This window comes from Rana temporaria, chromosome 12 (assembly GCF_905171775.1).
Source record: "Rana temporaria chromosome 12, aRanTem1.1, whole genome shotgun sequence".
NCBI lineage: Eukaryota > Metazoa > Chordata > Amphibia > Anura > Ranidae > Rana > Rana temporaria.
Genome location: NC_053500.1, coordinates 41,230,515 through 41,246,005, shown reverse-complemented (window position 1 = coordinate 41,246,005; position 15,491 = coordinate 41,230,515). Strand labels below are relative to the sequence as shown.

At 43.6% G+C, this 15,491-nt stretch overlaps 1 protein-coding gene across 1 annotated transcript in view; it reads right to left on the bottom strand.

Moving 5' to 3' along the window:
* LOC120919059 (keratin, type I cytoskeletal 19-like) overlaps nucleotides 1–15,491 on the bottom strand; it is an 88,468-nt gene that overhangs the window by 4,141 nt on the left and 68,836 nt on the right. The window contains exons 5-7 of the mRNA XM_040331026.1: nucleotides 5,953–6,078; nucleotides 2,475–2,695; nucleotides 216–238 (exon numbers count right to left, since the gene is read on the bottom strand). Of these exons, the coding sequence (XP_040186960.1) occupies nucleotides 216–238; nucleotides 2,475–2,695; nucleotides 5,953–6,078 (370 nt within the window). The remainder of the gene's footprint in view (nucleotides 1–215; nucleotides 239–2,474; nucleotides 2,696–5,952; nucleotides 6,079–15,491) is intronic.

Sequence of the window (15,491 nt, the reverse complement as noted above, 5' to 3'; positions counted from 1 at the left end):
TTCCCTATCTATTTACTAATGCTAGTAGCATAAGGAATTAAAATAGACAATGTGGATTAAGAGAGTGAAGTTCTGCTTTAATCATTAACACATACAACTGTATTATAATCATTAAACATAACCTTTTGATAGTTCTCTTATCTCTCTTAACAAATCCATCAATCACAGCATCAGGCATAAAATCCATTATTCAATAAAACAGTAAATTATATTACCTTTTGTGTTGGTGGATTGTTCACTGTAAAAAACAAAACAAAAAAACAAATGTCAAAAACAATAAAAAGTTAAATGTTTATCCAGCTAAAATTGGATCTTCTAGCAATGTTATAGAAATTCAAGTATCTATATGTAGCACCCTCTACTGTGCTAGATGTAGTTAGTTGTTTGTGTAGGAAAATTTGGCCTGGCTGAGAGCCAGGCCTATGTTAAATCTGGGTCAAGGCTGAGTGACTTAGGGAGGCTGGATGACTCAGAAAGCAGCATCTCTGCTGACTCCCCCTGCTTTCTGGAACATTGGAGAAGCTTCCAGAAGTTGAGGGTGGGGTCCAGGTGGAGCTGCTTTCTGTTGATGAGGGCCCCAGCCAATCCCCAGCAAAATGGTCTGGCAGGGGGTGGGCCACCTCATAAAGACTCATGAGTCATGCCAGCTGGGACAACGATGTGGAAGATGGAGATGGAGTGCTGAGGAGGCTGTCAGTGGCCCTTAAGGGTGCCCCTAAGTCTGGGGGGGGGTAACCTTGGGCCTGGGGCTCAGATACTAGAGGGACCCTCTACAACACATGGTGTAATCTTTCCTGGAGGCACAGGAGTAAGGGCCCTTTCACACGGGACGGATCTGTTCCTTAATGATCTGTATGCTCAGCGGGGATCGCTCTGTTAATCCCCGCTGAGCCGGCAGATGACAGGGCGGTCCCTGCACACTGTGCAGGGACCGCCCTGTCAGATCTCCGCACTCCCCTATGGGGGGATCGGATTAACACGGATCGTCTGTCCGTGTTCATCCGATCCACTCTGCAGTCGGATGGAAAAATAGTATTTTCCTCCGTCTGCAGAAACGGAGTATTGCCGACCCCGCTGACACCCGCTATCTCATGGGGATTAATGTATGTCCCTTTTTTATCCATAAATGGATGGATGAAAAAGCAGACATACAGTCTGCATGTGTGAAAGGGGCCTATAGAGAGGACAGCAGGATCAGGTCAGAAGGCCTCCTGGGAAGTCAGCTAATTGGGCTTCTGATTGATCAGTCTGGGATGACTGTACAGAGAGAATGTCAGTCTGGGAGGACTGTGGAAGTAGCCATGAAGGCTAGAGAAAGGCAGCTGCAGCCAGGCGGGCTGGCAGTGCTTGAAGATTTGATGCTGGGATCAGTAGCCACAGGAGGAATGTAAGCTAGCCACTGGACTTTGCTACACAACCAAGGGGCCCAGGGGCCCCTGCTTGTTAAGGGCTTTTGCTTTGGTCTGGTAGATCCACTAAAAGTGTCCAAGCTTCCTTTTTTGGCATGCAAGTGAGTGCAGGAGGAAGTGAAGGGTGTATATAGACTGTACAGAGGAGAAGTTGTCCTTGGAGTTGTCTAAAGTCAAGTGGGCCTACCATAATACCCCTACTAATCTCTAATCTCTCAATAAACCGGCAAAACCAAATGCTGGACTATTTTCTGACTCTGGGAGACTGTGAAAATTCAGTGTGCCTGGCTGTGCAGGTTGGGAATTTCCATTTCACCTTTGGCTCCTTAGGGGGTGCGCTACAGATACATTCTTAACGAGTAGAAAATTTGCTTTTTTAACAAGTCATTGTTGACCTCTGTAGCTGCAGGCACCGTGGAATAAGGCATGCCCAAAACTCACAGCAGAAGCACACTTCTTCCAGAGCTCCTGTGTTTGCATTAAAAATTACAGGTTGGAGCAGGGTGAGTAGAGTTGCTTACGAGACTAGAACTTGGCTGTGAAATTAGAGGATGAATTGTTCCACAATGCCTGCAGCTACAATGGCCATTAGAGACTAGTTTTTAAATCTCATTTACTGTTTAGTTTAAATATGCACATACTTGAAAGTCCAAAACTCGACGATATGTTCACTTTAATTTTATTAAGCATTTAGGTGCTTCTAGTTTTTCTTTTCCCCCGAATCTTAAATTATTATTTTGCCCATAGAGTGCAGGCATTTTTGGACATGTGTGGGCAGACCAAGCAGCTAAACACTGCTGATTACCCCATATAATTTGTGTGTGGTACGAACAACACCTAAAGTTTCAATATATAAATGCCAATAAATAAATAAGACAGCTTGCAGCACCTTCTGAACAGTTTACATCAAAACGCATCTTCCATAGGGACAATAAGAGGAACATATGAAACATGCCTAACATGCATCAAAAATGCACGGGGTCTCTCACCCAAAGGTTTTAATGAAACACTAGGATTCTGGGGGTACCATGGCTGTGTCAATATGACCCTCACATGTCATTATACCTGCTGTTGTTTCCATCTATCAATCTTCTGTAGGTGGCAATTTCATTCTCTAGACGACTCTTGATGTCCAGAAGGATCTTATACTCGTTGCTCTGTTGTGATAGATCATTCCTAACTCTGCTCAACTCGGCCTCCACCTGGCAAATCTTTTCTTGGATATTCTGGAGCTGTGAGCCAGAGTTGCACTGGGTCTCATCCAACGTGTTCTCCAGCGCCTGTTTCTAAAAGAGGAAAACAGATCCTTGTAAATACCTTTATTTTTTTTTCTGAAAACTCTGTGTGAAATTTACAGTAAATGTATTTCCTTTCACATCTGTGCTCTTTAACCACTTCAATACGGGGCATTTTCACCCCCTTCCTGCCCAGGCCAATTTTTAGTTTTCAGCGCTGTCGCACTTTAAATGACAATAGCTCAGTCATGCAACACAGTACTCAAATTACTTTTTTCCCCCACAAATAGAGCTTTCTTTTGGTGGTATTTGATCACCTCTGCGGTATTTATTTTTTGTGCTATAAACAAAAGAGGAGTGACAAGTTTGAAAGAAAAACAATATTTTTTACTTTTTGCTATAATAAATATCCCATATATTTAAAAAAAAAAAAAAAATTCTCAGTTTAGGCTGATATGTATTCTTCTACATATTTTTGCTAAAAGAAAAAAAAAAACGCAATATACGTATATTTATTGGTTTGAGCAAAAGTTATAGCGTCTACAAAATAGGGGATAGATTTATAATACTGCATCTTAAAGGGGATGTATATAAACGTCGATCTGCCCACAGGAGGCATTGTGTCGACGTATATATGCCTGAGCTGGTCCTTACAGTGGAGGTTCCCCTTTCACCGTACATACCGTTATATTGTTATTCTCCTTCCGGGTTCTGATTCCCGCGGGACTGGGCGTTCCTATCCCTGGGTTAGATGATTGATGTCTGGTGAAAAACTTCCCATGGCGCACAAGGCGCGTCACCAGTTTTCCGTAAATAGCCGACCTGCGAGTCGGCGATATACGGCGCCTGCGCCCACCGTGTAGAGCTGACTGTGCAGGCCCTGTATAGCGCCGACTCACAGGTCGGCTTTTTTCGGAAAACTGGTGACGCGCCTTGTGAAGTTTTTCACCAGACGTCAATCATCTAACCCAGGGATAGGAACGCCCAGTCCCGCGGGAATCAGAACCCGTAAGCCGGGGGGAGAATAACAATATAACGGTATGTACGGCGAAAAAAAAAAAAAACCTGCATACTGTACATGTCGTTAGTATGCTGGATGTAATGTTAGATAATTGTTTTAGGGTGAACCTCCACTTTAAGCGGTTAAATATCAGAATATGTTACAGTAGCTAAAGCCTTTCTATTTCCATTTCTAGCTTTAACCTTAAATCCAGCTTTAATGGGAAAAAAAGGAATTCTGTTATGTCCTCGATGGAGCTACTTGGTAGAGGTCCATCGACACTGTTTAGAATAGGCATTCTTATAGCTTTGTTCCCCAGTGGCCTTTCCTTTTCAAGCAAAGTCCAAAGGGGTGTGTTTGGAGCCTTTTCTTTAAAATGTTTTACTAATATAATTTTATGGAATTTGTCCAAGTATCTTTTACGCTGATGGGAGCTCTGGATGGCTTATGCCCCGTATACACGATCAGAATTTCCGATGGAAAAAGTCAGACGGAATTTTTTCATTGGATATTCCGACAGTGTGTGTGCCCCATCAGACTTTTTTTCGTCGGAATTTAGAAAGAGAACACGTTCTTTTTTTTCCGATGGAAAAAAATTCTATCGGAAATACCATTCGTCTGTAGAAAACTCAGACGGAGAAAAAAACCATGCATGCTCAGAATCGAGTCAACGCATGCTCAGAAGCATCGTACTTCATTTTTCTCAGCTCGTCGTAGTGTTGTACGTCACTGCGTTCTTGACGGTCGGAATTTGGTGTGACAGTGTGTATGCAAGACAGCTTTAACGGAAATCCGTTGGGAAAATTAGTCAGAGTTTATCCCGACGGAAAATACGATCGTGTGTACAAGGCATTAAAATTCCTATCCCCGCCAGGTTGCCGAATGATGGGCTGGATACACAAAGTTTCCATTGCAACACACAGCACAACAGAGTGAGATAATACTAGGCAACCATACTGACTAGGTTCTGGTATAGGTAATACAATTGGATTAGCAGAGATTTTTCTTGAAAATACTGCAGGCTGAAGAAGGAACCAATGAGCTGTTCCAAAACGTGTCCTGCCTCTATGACACACTTCCTGTCCACTTCCTGTTTGTGTTCCATGCTGGTTTCTGTCTCGCTTCCTTTTACATCATCCCCAGGCTCCAGCATTATTGTGTCCTCTGAACATGAACAGCACAAGGCGGCTGTTATCTCGTGGACTTCCCTGGAAGCTTTACCATCACAGACTGGGACTGCCCTGCCACTGGAACATCTCCTGGACACACTTACCTGCTACATGCCTGTTTCATCCACTATCTTGTAAGTGTTTTTAACCCCTTTAGGGGATATTAAAAGTTTTATACTTCTGAACTTAGAGGCGCCTTGTTTGTTTTTCTGTATAGAAGAATACTAATGTTGGATGACTAGTAATAATAATTAATAAATATAATTATTACTAGTCATAAAACATTAGAATTCTACTATAGCTTGTGGGCGGAGCATTCGTACGATTGCAGCGTCGAACCGTCGAATCTTCTTAGAACATTCAACAGACACCATAAGCCTTCAATGACAGATTTGACCTTAATTAATTTGGATTTTCGGACTAATGCATTTTTTAACTAAACAAAACAAATAAAAACAAATATCGGAAGTAACTAAATAGTTTTATTTTTCGGACGAAACCGAAATTCTGAAACAAAATATTTCAGTGTGCACAAGTCTAGTAAATTCTAGTAGGTTACCATTGATATATGCCCATTGTTATGCACTGTACTTACCTACTGCTTCACTAGGAACATTGCTGATCATGATTATAAAAGGAAACTTGTACCAAGAGAATGTCTTCCATTGTGATTTAAATCATGGGGTCTATTTATAAAAAAATGCTGTATGAATGACTAAGCATTTACACAGCGAATAAGTTTCCCTAATGTGTCTAATATTATTTTCTATAGTCGTCAGCTCCATCTACTGGTCAAAATGTGGTATAATCATAAAATACTTAATTCAGGAAAATACTGCATTATGGCCAATAGATGGAGCTGCTGATCATAGAATATAATAATATTAGACATATAACAGGGAATATTCACAGTGCTAATGCTTTTATAAATAGACCGCTAAGTTGCCTCTAATCTGAGAACAATCAAGCGGTAAGTGCATGCAAAGTAAAGCTTGAGTTCCTGGGTCTGCACACCTGTTGTTCCCATAGGATGTGTGTGTAAAAACATAGTCGAAACCAGTATTCATGTATGCTGCCAGCTCATTTATTATATATTGTGTGTCAAATAAAATCACACCTAATAAATAAACAGGTCTTACCCTGCTGAGCTCAGCTTGCATTTCAATCTCCAGATTTTGCAATGTGCGTTTCAACTCTTTGATCTGGCTTTTGCTGCTTTGCAGAGCTTCTGTGTTTGTGTTAACCTCCTGTTGGACTGTTGTAGACTGAAATATACAAAACATGGTGATTAACATAGATAATCAGTAATTAAACAGCTTTTACTTGTAATTTGAAATGAAATTCATGTTGGACTATCATCTCTTTAGGGGGCACTTTGAGACTCAGTAAGCACGTCTATTTTTTTTAAGAGAGATACCTGCTGCTACCATTTGTAGTTTCAATGTTGCTTCTTATCAGTGGTGGTGCGTCCATTAAGGGTACAGGAGCGCCGCCCCCTCTCTCCTGCACCTGTCTATCACCATAGATAGATTCGTGCATTGCGTGAATATATCTATTGTCGCCGCTGCCACCCCCTATTCAGGTGTCTGGCCCCTGGTCGGGCGCCGGGCATCTGAATTACAGCGGTGGCGGTGTTTTTGGAAAAGCCTGATTAGAGCCGTTGGCTCTAATAGTAGTCCCGATTAGAGCCATAGGCTCTAATAGGTTTCCAAATTGGTAAACAGCGGGCGCAATGCTGTGCGTTCACTGTTTACACAGTGTTGTGTTAGATGAGTGAATAAATCGCTTCCCTAAAATTGACCCGCCTCTCAGCTAATCAGGTGCACCAGGTTACCTGTCACCTGATTGGCTGAAGCGACAGGTGTTGTGAATGAACACTCCACTATCAGGCATCCAATCATAACAGAGAAGAGGACAGGAGAAGACGTTGAGGACTTGGAGGGAGCATGGAGGACAGCGCCGTGACCTGAGACAGGTAAGTGCTGGGCAGGGGGCACACTGGCAGCATTTTATGGGGCACACTGGCGGAAATTGATGGGGCACACTGGCAGCAATTGATGGGGCACACTGGCGGCAATTGATGGGGCACACTGGCAGCAATTAATGGGGCACACTGGCAATGATTGATGTGCACAGCGGCGGAAAATGATGGGCACAGTGGCGGCAATTGATGGGCCCACTGGCAGTAAAATATGGGCACAGTGGCTGAGTTTGATGGGCGCAGTGGCTGCGCTTGATGGGCACAGTGGCTGCACTTGATGTTTTTTTTTTCAGTTTGTTTGCGCCCCCATTTGTCAACCCTTTATATACTATTATACATATACTAAGAACAACTTCTTTAGACCTTGTTCACAAGAGCAGCAGGGGGCTGTTTAGAGGGTAAGACAGAATAGACAGAGAAGGAACCCCTATTAATTTTAGCATTGATCAGGGGCATTGATTGCATTGGGCTCCAAGAGCACATGTTCCTGCATCTCCTGCAGGATGCCCTGGGTCCCCAATACCACAATCTTTGCCCCACCCTTGCTGCAGCAAACATTATCTTCACCCCACCAGCTGCAGATACCTGACACAAAGCCGAGGGAAGCTTCCCCTGGGCTCTTCCTTGGCTCTGACATGTTATATGACACATACAAGGAGGAGCCTGGAATTAAGAAAATCTTGCTGTATCTGGTCTGATTTATGGGTGAGTGAGTGAGTGAATAACTTGTATAGCGCTACAAATGCAAACTGAATCGCCTCAAGGCGCTTGGTATCCATTTCCTTCTATTTAGCCTTCAGAATAGGTGGGTCTTAAGTTTTTTCCTGAAGGCCTGGTGATTCACTTCCATTCGGATATTAGTTGGTAACACGTTCCACAGTCGAGGTCCTTGTACTGCAAATCTTTGTTCTCCTTTGGTCTTGTAGCGGGCCTTGGGGATTTGTAGTAGATTTTGATTAGTTGATTGAAGAACGCGATAGGGGTTGTGGTATTTTATTTTCTCACATAAATATTGGGGGGCGATTTCATGTACACATTTGTGCGTCAGGCAGAGGGCCTTAAATGTGACTTCGTCCTTAACGGCCAGCCAGTGGAGGGACCTCAGGGACTGTTACCAGTCGTGACGCCGTTTTCTGGACGACTTGTAGACGAACAATCTGGTATTTTGGGAGTCCGAGGTAAAGGGAGTTTGCATAGTCGAGCCTGGAGTTGATTATTGTTCCCACCACTACTGCTGTGTCTTCTTTCGGGATGAAGGGAACGAGTCTTCGTAGCAGAAGTAGAAGATGGTGAGATCCACTGACTACTGATCCTATTTGTGCATCCATGGTCATGTCGGAGTCAAAAGTGACTCAGAGGCTTTTGACTTTGGTGCTTGGGATGATGATTTGTCCCAAGATGGACGGGGGCGTCCAAGTCGTCCTAGAAAGTCTCTTTCGGTTTGCGTGGAGCAGAAGGGGGAGAGAATTTGTGCTGGGATAAGGAATTTGAAAGAAGAGGGGAGGATTTTGCGTTAAGAGGAGGGATTTGGGGTGAAGAGGATTTGTGCTAGGCTGGTGATGGTGGGAGGATTTGTGCTATAAGAAAGGATTTGATGGATATGATTTGTGCTGGGAGAGAGGAGACGATTTATCCTGCAAGAGTGAAATTGAGGGATGGTGGGGGTTTCTGAAATTGGAGGTGTAGATTTGTGCTAGGTGGGGAAATTTGAGGGAGGGGTAGGGAGAATCAGTGTTATGAGGGGGGATAGGGGTGGTGGGTCAGAGGTTCTGTGTCTGCAGGTTTGGGCCTCGGAGGGGGTGGGTAGGAAAGGATTAGTGCTAGAAGGTGGATTTGGGGGGAAGGGGGATTATGCTGAGGACTGGAGGTGAAATTACCTATAAGGTATTAACTGGCAGAAAAAAAATGTTTTACTATCCAAAATTAAAACAACAAGGGCAGAATATTTAATAGATGGAAAGTTGAAAAAAATGCTAAAATGCTAAAATGCCATAAAATAATTCCACCTTAGCATGCTTTGATTGCACTTGTTTGCAGATGTTTTAAATGCCTTAAGTGCAGTTTTATGAACAATGGGCATGGTATTTTCCCATTCATAATCTACTGTCTTATGTTTTTTTTTTTGCTTTGTGGAATTTTGTGTTTTAGTGCCCTAATGTCTGAGGCAAACACATTTAATTACATTAATTATACTCATAACAGCCCATCAGTCATCTGCAGGAAATGAGGGGCATGACTGTATATGTAATGTGATGGAGGTTGTCTGTTAATGCATGTTTTTCCTTTTCTTTACAATAACATAATGTTTGTATAGGGCCTGAGGTTAATTTATCACGAATGAACCGATTCCAGTTTGACCACCAGCCAAAACTGACGCAAGCCAAAATAAAATTGGATTAACATAAATTGTTGAACAAATGAAACATTTTTTTCCATTTAGTCTGATCTAAAGGGACATGTGTTGGCATGAGGCATGTGCCAGGGTTAAAGCAGTCTATGTTTACAATGCACACATACACATTAGCTAAGAGTGTAACGTGTATTCAATGAGCAAGTCTTGGCTTGTTCTTAGACAACATTCAAGAGCTGTTCTTGGCTTTAAAACCCAACTCAAACCCAAACTTTGTTTTCATTTTGGATAGAGTGTGGAAGGTTGAGACTCAACTTTTTATGTTACTTCCTAATTCAGGAGATTTTTCTTATTTCCTATTTCTATTATATTCCTATGCTGTGTGTGGACTATTTTTATGGGTCCAAAGTTATCTTCTGGCTGTGCTGCCTTTGGACTACCCAGGTGTATGAATTTATTGGCACTACAGACGAGCAATGAATGTCATGGGCGCTTCAGTTGTCGAAAAGTGTCCAGTACAAGGATAGTAATATATGTCACGTCACCTGTGGCCAGGGATGCACCTCAGGGTAGTGAACCCTATAGCCGACTGCTGCTATCAGAGAGGAAGCATAAGCCCAGGGCGCGGAGTCTAAGATGCAGATTTGTGTTCAGCAGAGCCTCTAGTGGTGAGGATGGCCTTCGCCGCAGCTGGATCCTGGTCACGACCCCTGGGATCCCCTAGGTCACGCTCCGCAGAGAGAGAGGGGAAGCAGCAAGCAGGATAAACGGAAGTGATGGGTAACCTGAGGTCAGGGCAACAGGCAGACAGGGTAACCGAGGGACAGCCAAAAACAGTACACAGGGAGGTAATTGTAGCACACTGCAGACAGGAACTTAAGCAAACAACACTGTTGAATAGCACAACAGTTAATATAGACTTCCTGGGATGGCCTGGGTGGGGCCATACAGGAAGTATAGGAGATAATAAGGTAACAAGAACAGGGTCAGGCCTCTTAATGGACAGATGGAAACAGGTAAGCTGCCAGACTATTGCATATCCATGACAATATACAAGACAACCAAATATCAAGGCTTTCATATGGGAACATCTAAATGGATCTATTGGACATGTTCACTGACTTTGGGTTTCTAGAAAGTATCCTAGGTGCATCCACTGTTCCCCTTGGGGGCAGGGCCATCTTTAAGGCAGGGCAAAAGCGACAGCTGCCCTGGGCCTTGTCACTGTTGTGGGGCCCAAAGCAGCTGCCTCATACTTGCCAACTATCCCAGTTAAAATTCCCTTGTCCCTTGAAGTTTTAGTCCTGTGCTGTGTCCTGATATCTCAGTGTGAAGTGCTGCCTAGCTCTGCCCTATTGTTGTGTACAGATGACTAACCTGCAGACCCTGTGTTTACATGTAAATAACCGTCATTCATATGTAAATAGTTGAGGCCGGCGGCATTCATATGTAAAAAAAGGCGGCATTCATATATATATATCATGCCCCTCTGCCGCGAACTGATACCTAAACCATTTTTTTACTTTAATGCAGAAAATCACTTTAAGTCGATTCTTTGGCACCTGAAAGAGAAACGTTTTCTGGAAAATATCCCGCTGTCTGTTTATATGACATGTGTCAGATCATTTTAGTCTTGTGATCATGCAAGTGATCACAGACTGTAGTGCAATACCTCAAAACAGTCATGTGGCAGGTAGTTATATCGGTCCGGATCCACAAAGAACTTACGGCGGCGTATCTATTGATACGCCGCGTAAGTTCTACGATGCGCCCTCGTAAGTTCTACGATGCGCTCTCGTATCTTTGTTTTGTATCCACAAAACAAGATACGCCGGAATGTGGGCTAGATCCGACTGACGTACGTGTTAGTACGCCGTTGGATCTAAGGTGCATATTTACGCTGGCCGCTAGGTGTCGCTTCCGTTGATTTCCGCGTAGAGTATGCAAATTAGCTAGATACGCCGATCCTCAAACGTACGTCCGCCCGGCGCATTTTTTTACGTTGTTTACGTAAGGCTTTTTTCGGCGTAACCCTTTACCCCTGGGTCTTCGTGGCGTACGCAATGTTAAGTATGGACGTCGAGACAGTGGCAAATTTTCCGTTGTTTGCGTAAAACGTTTGCGAATAGGGCTTTGCGTAAATTACTTTCACGTCGAAAGCATTGACTATTTGCTACGTGATTTCGAGCATGCGCACTTGGATCCCCCCACGGACGGCGCATGCGCCGTTCAAAGAAAACTTCATTTACGTGGGGTCAAGTTGAATTAACATAAAACACGCCCACATCTTTGTCATTTGAATTCCGCGCCCTTATGCCGACACATTTACGCTACGCCGCCGTAACTTTAGATGCAAGTGCTTTGTTAAAACAGCACTTGCCTCTCAAAGTAGCGGCGGCGTAGCGTAACTACGATACGCTACGCCTGCTTAAAATTACGCCGATCTACGTGGATCTGGCCCATAATTTTCTGAATGGATATTTGTGTATTTATTGAACCTTCAGCCTAAATAACAGCTATCCGATATGAAGGTACAGTAGTAATTTGCTTTCCACTTTGTATATACACACTTTATAAATACACGGTAAACCTTACATTTTGTTTAGCTGCTCTTTTAATGAACAACACACAAATAAGGAACCAGAGACAGTAAAAAAGCTAAACACCAAGGAAGGAAAAAAAAGCTCCCTTACATAGGTCTAGGGGACCGCAATAACCATTTTTGCTTCCCTGATCCTCTGTTCCTGAAGACTCCATTTAGGCCAGAAGTCTCCAAACTACAACGCATGGGCCACATTTTTTTTGTGGCTCACCACTAGTGTCAGTGGGGTATGCTCAGACTGAGAATTTAGATCAGTTGGTCTCCACTTCTGATGAGGACCCTGATGTAAGAGAAATCTCTGATAGGCACCCTAATGTTTGAGGGAACTCTGATAGGAGCCCTGGTGTAAGAAAGAAACTCTGATATGAAATGGGTCTCTATGTAAGATAAACCAAAAAGAATATGAATGTACCCCTACTAAGATGCTGCTTAGTGTACCTAAGGACCCTGTTTATAGTCACTCCTCATATTAGAGGTTACCGCCGTAGCCAAAAACATACATGCAAAAAAGTGGGTTTTGTTGCCTGAAGCGCGACGCCCCAAAACGCTAGAGGGGAAAAAATACATTATTCTCTATGGAGATGGTTCACATCTCCACTACAAAACGCCTGACGCCGAACGTCTGAAGCCCAAACAAGTTCTGGACCCTTTTTTGTCGCTCGAATTTGGGCGTTTGGGCGTTTTACATTGGTGACCCTAGACCTCTAAAAAATTGCGGTAAAAAACGCTGCGTTTTGTCGCGGCAAATCGCGGTAAAAAATGGCGCGGCAAATCGCGGTAAAAAACGGAGCGTTTTGTCGCGGTAAAAAACGCTGCAAACCGCTATGCTCGGGTGTGAATGCAGCCTAAGGGGCTACTATGGGCAGTAACGGACAATGATCAGGGTATATATATATAGAAAATATATTTAAATTTATTGTATGAAAATCCTTAGGTAGATAAAATTACAACATAATGCTACAAATAGCAAATCACAAAAACTAGCTACTAATTGCCGGCAAGTGTTGCACCAATAAACAAAGTTTATTGTGTATGTGCAGACAAACAACACACAAAGACATAAACTAACATAAAAACAAATTAACAAGAGCAGTCCGGACGCCTAGATGTCCGCACTTGCTGGGCTCCCAAGCGGGAATACACTGCATATCTTAATAAAATAATAATAGTGCTAATATTGGGAGCATCCAGCATGTGCGTCCCCGCAGGGGATAGTGAGGAATAACGCCTGTGTAGTGGTGGGGCTTACATACTAATGCCCAATTACTGACTAATGTGACACTCAACATGGTTATGAAAGGAGAAACAATCTAATGGCTGTCCTTTTTCAGTAATACTGCAGATAATCACAGTGATTGGCCAGTCTTATATACAGATGCCATTCAATGATGGAATGTCCCTCTGTGTTTTGAAAGCTCCAAGTACTCCAATATCTGGCATCTGTTAGGCAGCAAATCACTAAAAAGTCAGCAGCACTCCTTAGTAGAAGTTGATATCATAACTTAGTTGGTATGCTGAATGCTGAATGCTATTAGGTGTCGCTACTAAAGGCACGTACGCTTCGGGTCAGTCCACTTGCCCATTAGACGTGGATGTCTATTGAAAATCCTCGTAGCGATACACTTAACAGTTCATGAACACTCTAACATCAGCCTGATTACGGAAAATGCATTCCACCTTACCGCCTTTGCATGTCATAGGGTTATGTTGTGCAGACTCATCCTCTACCTCCAAAGTGGGATGTGCCCCGTACACGGGTGTATGTATTGTTTTGATACACCTCTGCTGGGGGGTAGGTGGATTGACGAGCGATGAGTTGTATATAGCGCTTCTCAGATAACTTGCGATCCCTACTCCCGTATGCCAGGCACGCATTACCGTATCGTGTCACATATAGACCGAGCCTTTACGTATCTCCCACTAGGCCGGGGAATAGCTTCAACGGCGTCCTGGAGCTGCGTGACATCAACGCGTTTCGCAAACGTGTATCGCGTAGATTAGTCTGGATGGAGAGGAGGAGGCGTGCATCGCTCCCTTATATCCTATCAGTGCACGCCCACTCCTCATTACAATAAGTATTACAAACAAGATCAAGGAGTTATAGCGAGTAGATTTCTCCCTTATGTGTTGGTTGTCACGTTCCCTTAACAGATGAGATAGCCAATACTGCGTATAGAGTCATTCCTGTACATACTCATTGCGTATTGCTGGCACAAGGACGCCAGCAGCAATGAGTATAGAGTGTTACCATACATTACACACCCGTTATTCCTGTAAAAGGGATAGTGGCTACACACTTAAAAAACGATTTTTAATTGAGACCCTGACACATAGGTGTGTGCACAGGGTATGCCAGGTGTGCCTGGGCACACCCTAATCACCCTGTGTGGTGCCGATTTCCCCTGCTTTCTGTCTCTCCCCTGCAGTGCTGCCAGCTTCCCTCCTCTCAGGATTGGGGAAGGGGCTGGTAAATATTTCCTTAAAGGGGTTGTAAAGGAAAAAAATGTTTTCCCTAAATAGCTTCCTTTACCTTAGTGCAGTCCTCCTTCACTTACCTCATCCTTCCATTTTGCTTTTAAATGTCCTTATTTCTTCTGAGAAATGCTCACTTTCTGTTCTTATGTCTGTAACTACACACCGTAATGCGAGGCTTTCTTCCTGGTGTGGAGAACGCCTCTTGAGGGGGCGAGCAGGAGTGTCAGGACGCCCACAAACACCCAGCTCCTTTCTCTATCTGCAAAGTAGAGAGTGTCCTGACTTGCCTGCTCGCCCCCTCTCCCCTCAAGAGGCTTTCTCCACACCACGGATAAAGCCTTGCTTTACGGTGGTGAGTTACAGACAGAAGAACAGGAATTGTGCATTTCTCAGAAGAAAAAAAGGACATTTAAAAGCAAAATCGAAGGATGAGGTAAGTGAAGGAGGACTGCACTAAGGTAAAGGAAGCTATTTAGGAAAACATTTTTTTTCCTTTACAACCCCTTTAATCGGCCCTTCCTTTTCTGAATAAACACAGTGAGTGAACTGTACTAATCGCTTTTGACTTCATTCTTAACCAAAGCCTTAACAATGTTTACTGCAGGCTGCAGGCTGCAGGCTGAAAGGAACTGGGCAATCTCTGTCCTTGGTTTCTTTCTCAAAAGTGAGGCCTCGTACACACGACAGAGTTTCTCGGCAGAATTCACCGAGAAACTCGGTCAAAACCCGGATTCTGCCGAGAAACTCTGTCGTCTGTACAGTTTTGGCTCGATGGAGCCGCCGAGGAACTCGACGAGAAAATAGAGAACATGTTCTCTATTTTCTCGTTGTTCTCGTTGTTCTATGGGAGAAGGCGGCCCGCCGAGCTCCTCGGCGGCTTCATCCCAAAACTCGACGAGGAACTCGACGTGCCAAGCACGTCGAGTTCCTCTGTCATGTGTATGGGGCCTGAGACATCAGGGTCCTGTTTAAACCCCTGATATTTCACCAAAGCCCCATAAATAAAAAAAATTGAAAACAAAGTAATAAAAAATAATACTGTAAAAAATGATTTAAAAAAATAATATTATAAAAAATAATAAAAATAAAAAACTACTAATACTGTCCACTGCTCTGCTGATATAAACACATGTGTGTTTGTGCTCTGGAGTGCACACTCTAATGCAATAGGCTGCGCACACCAATGCCCTAAAGTAAGGGGGGGCTTCAGGGGTCAAGTCCTGGGAAAAAAAGTGTGGGAACTCCCACCCAAGATCCACTCCCCCACAAA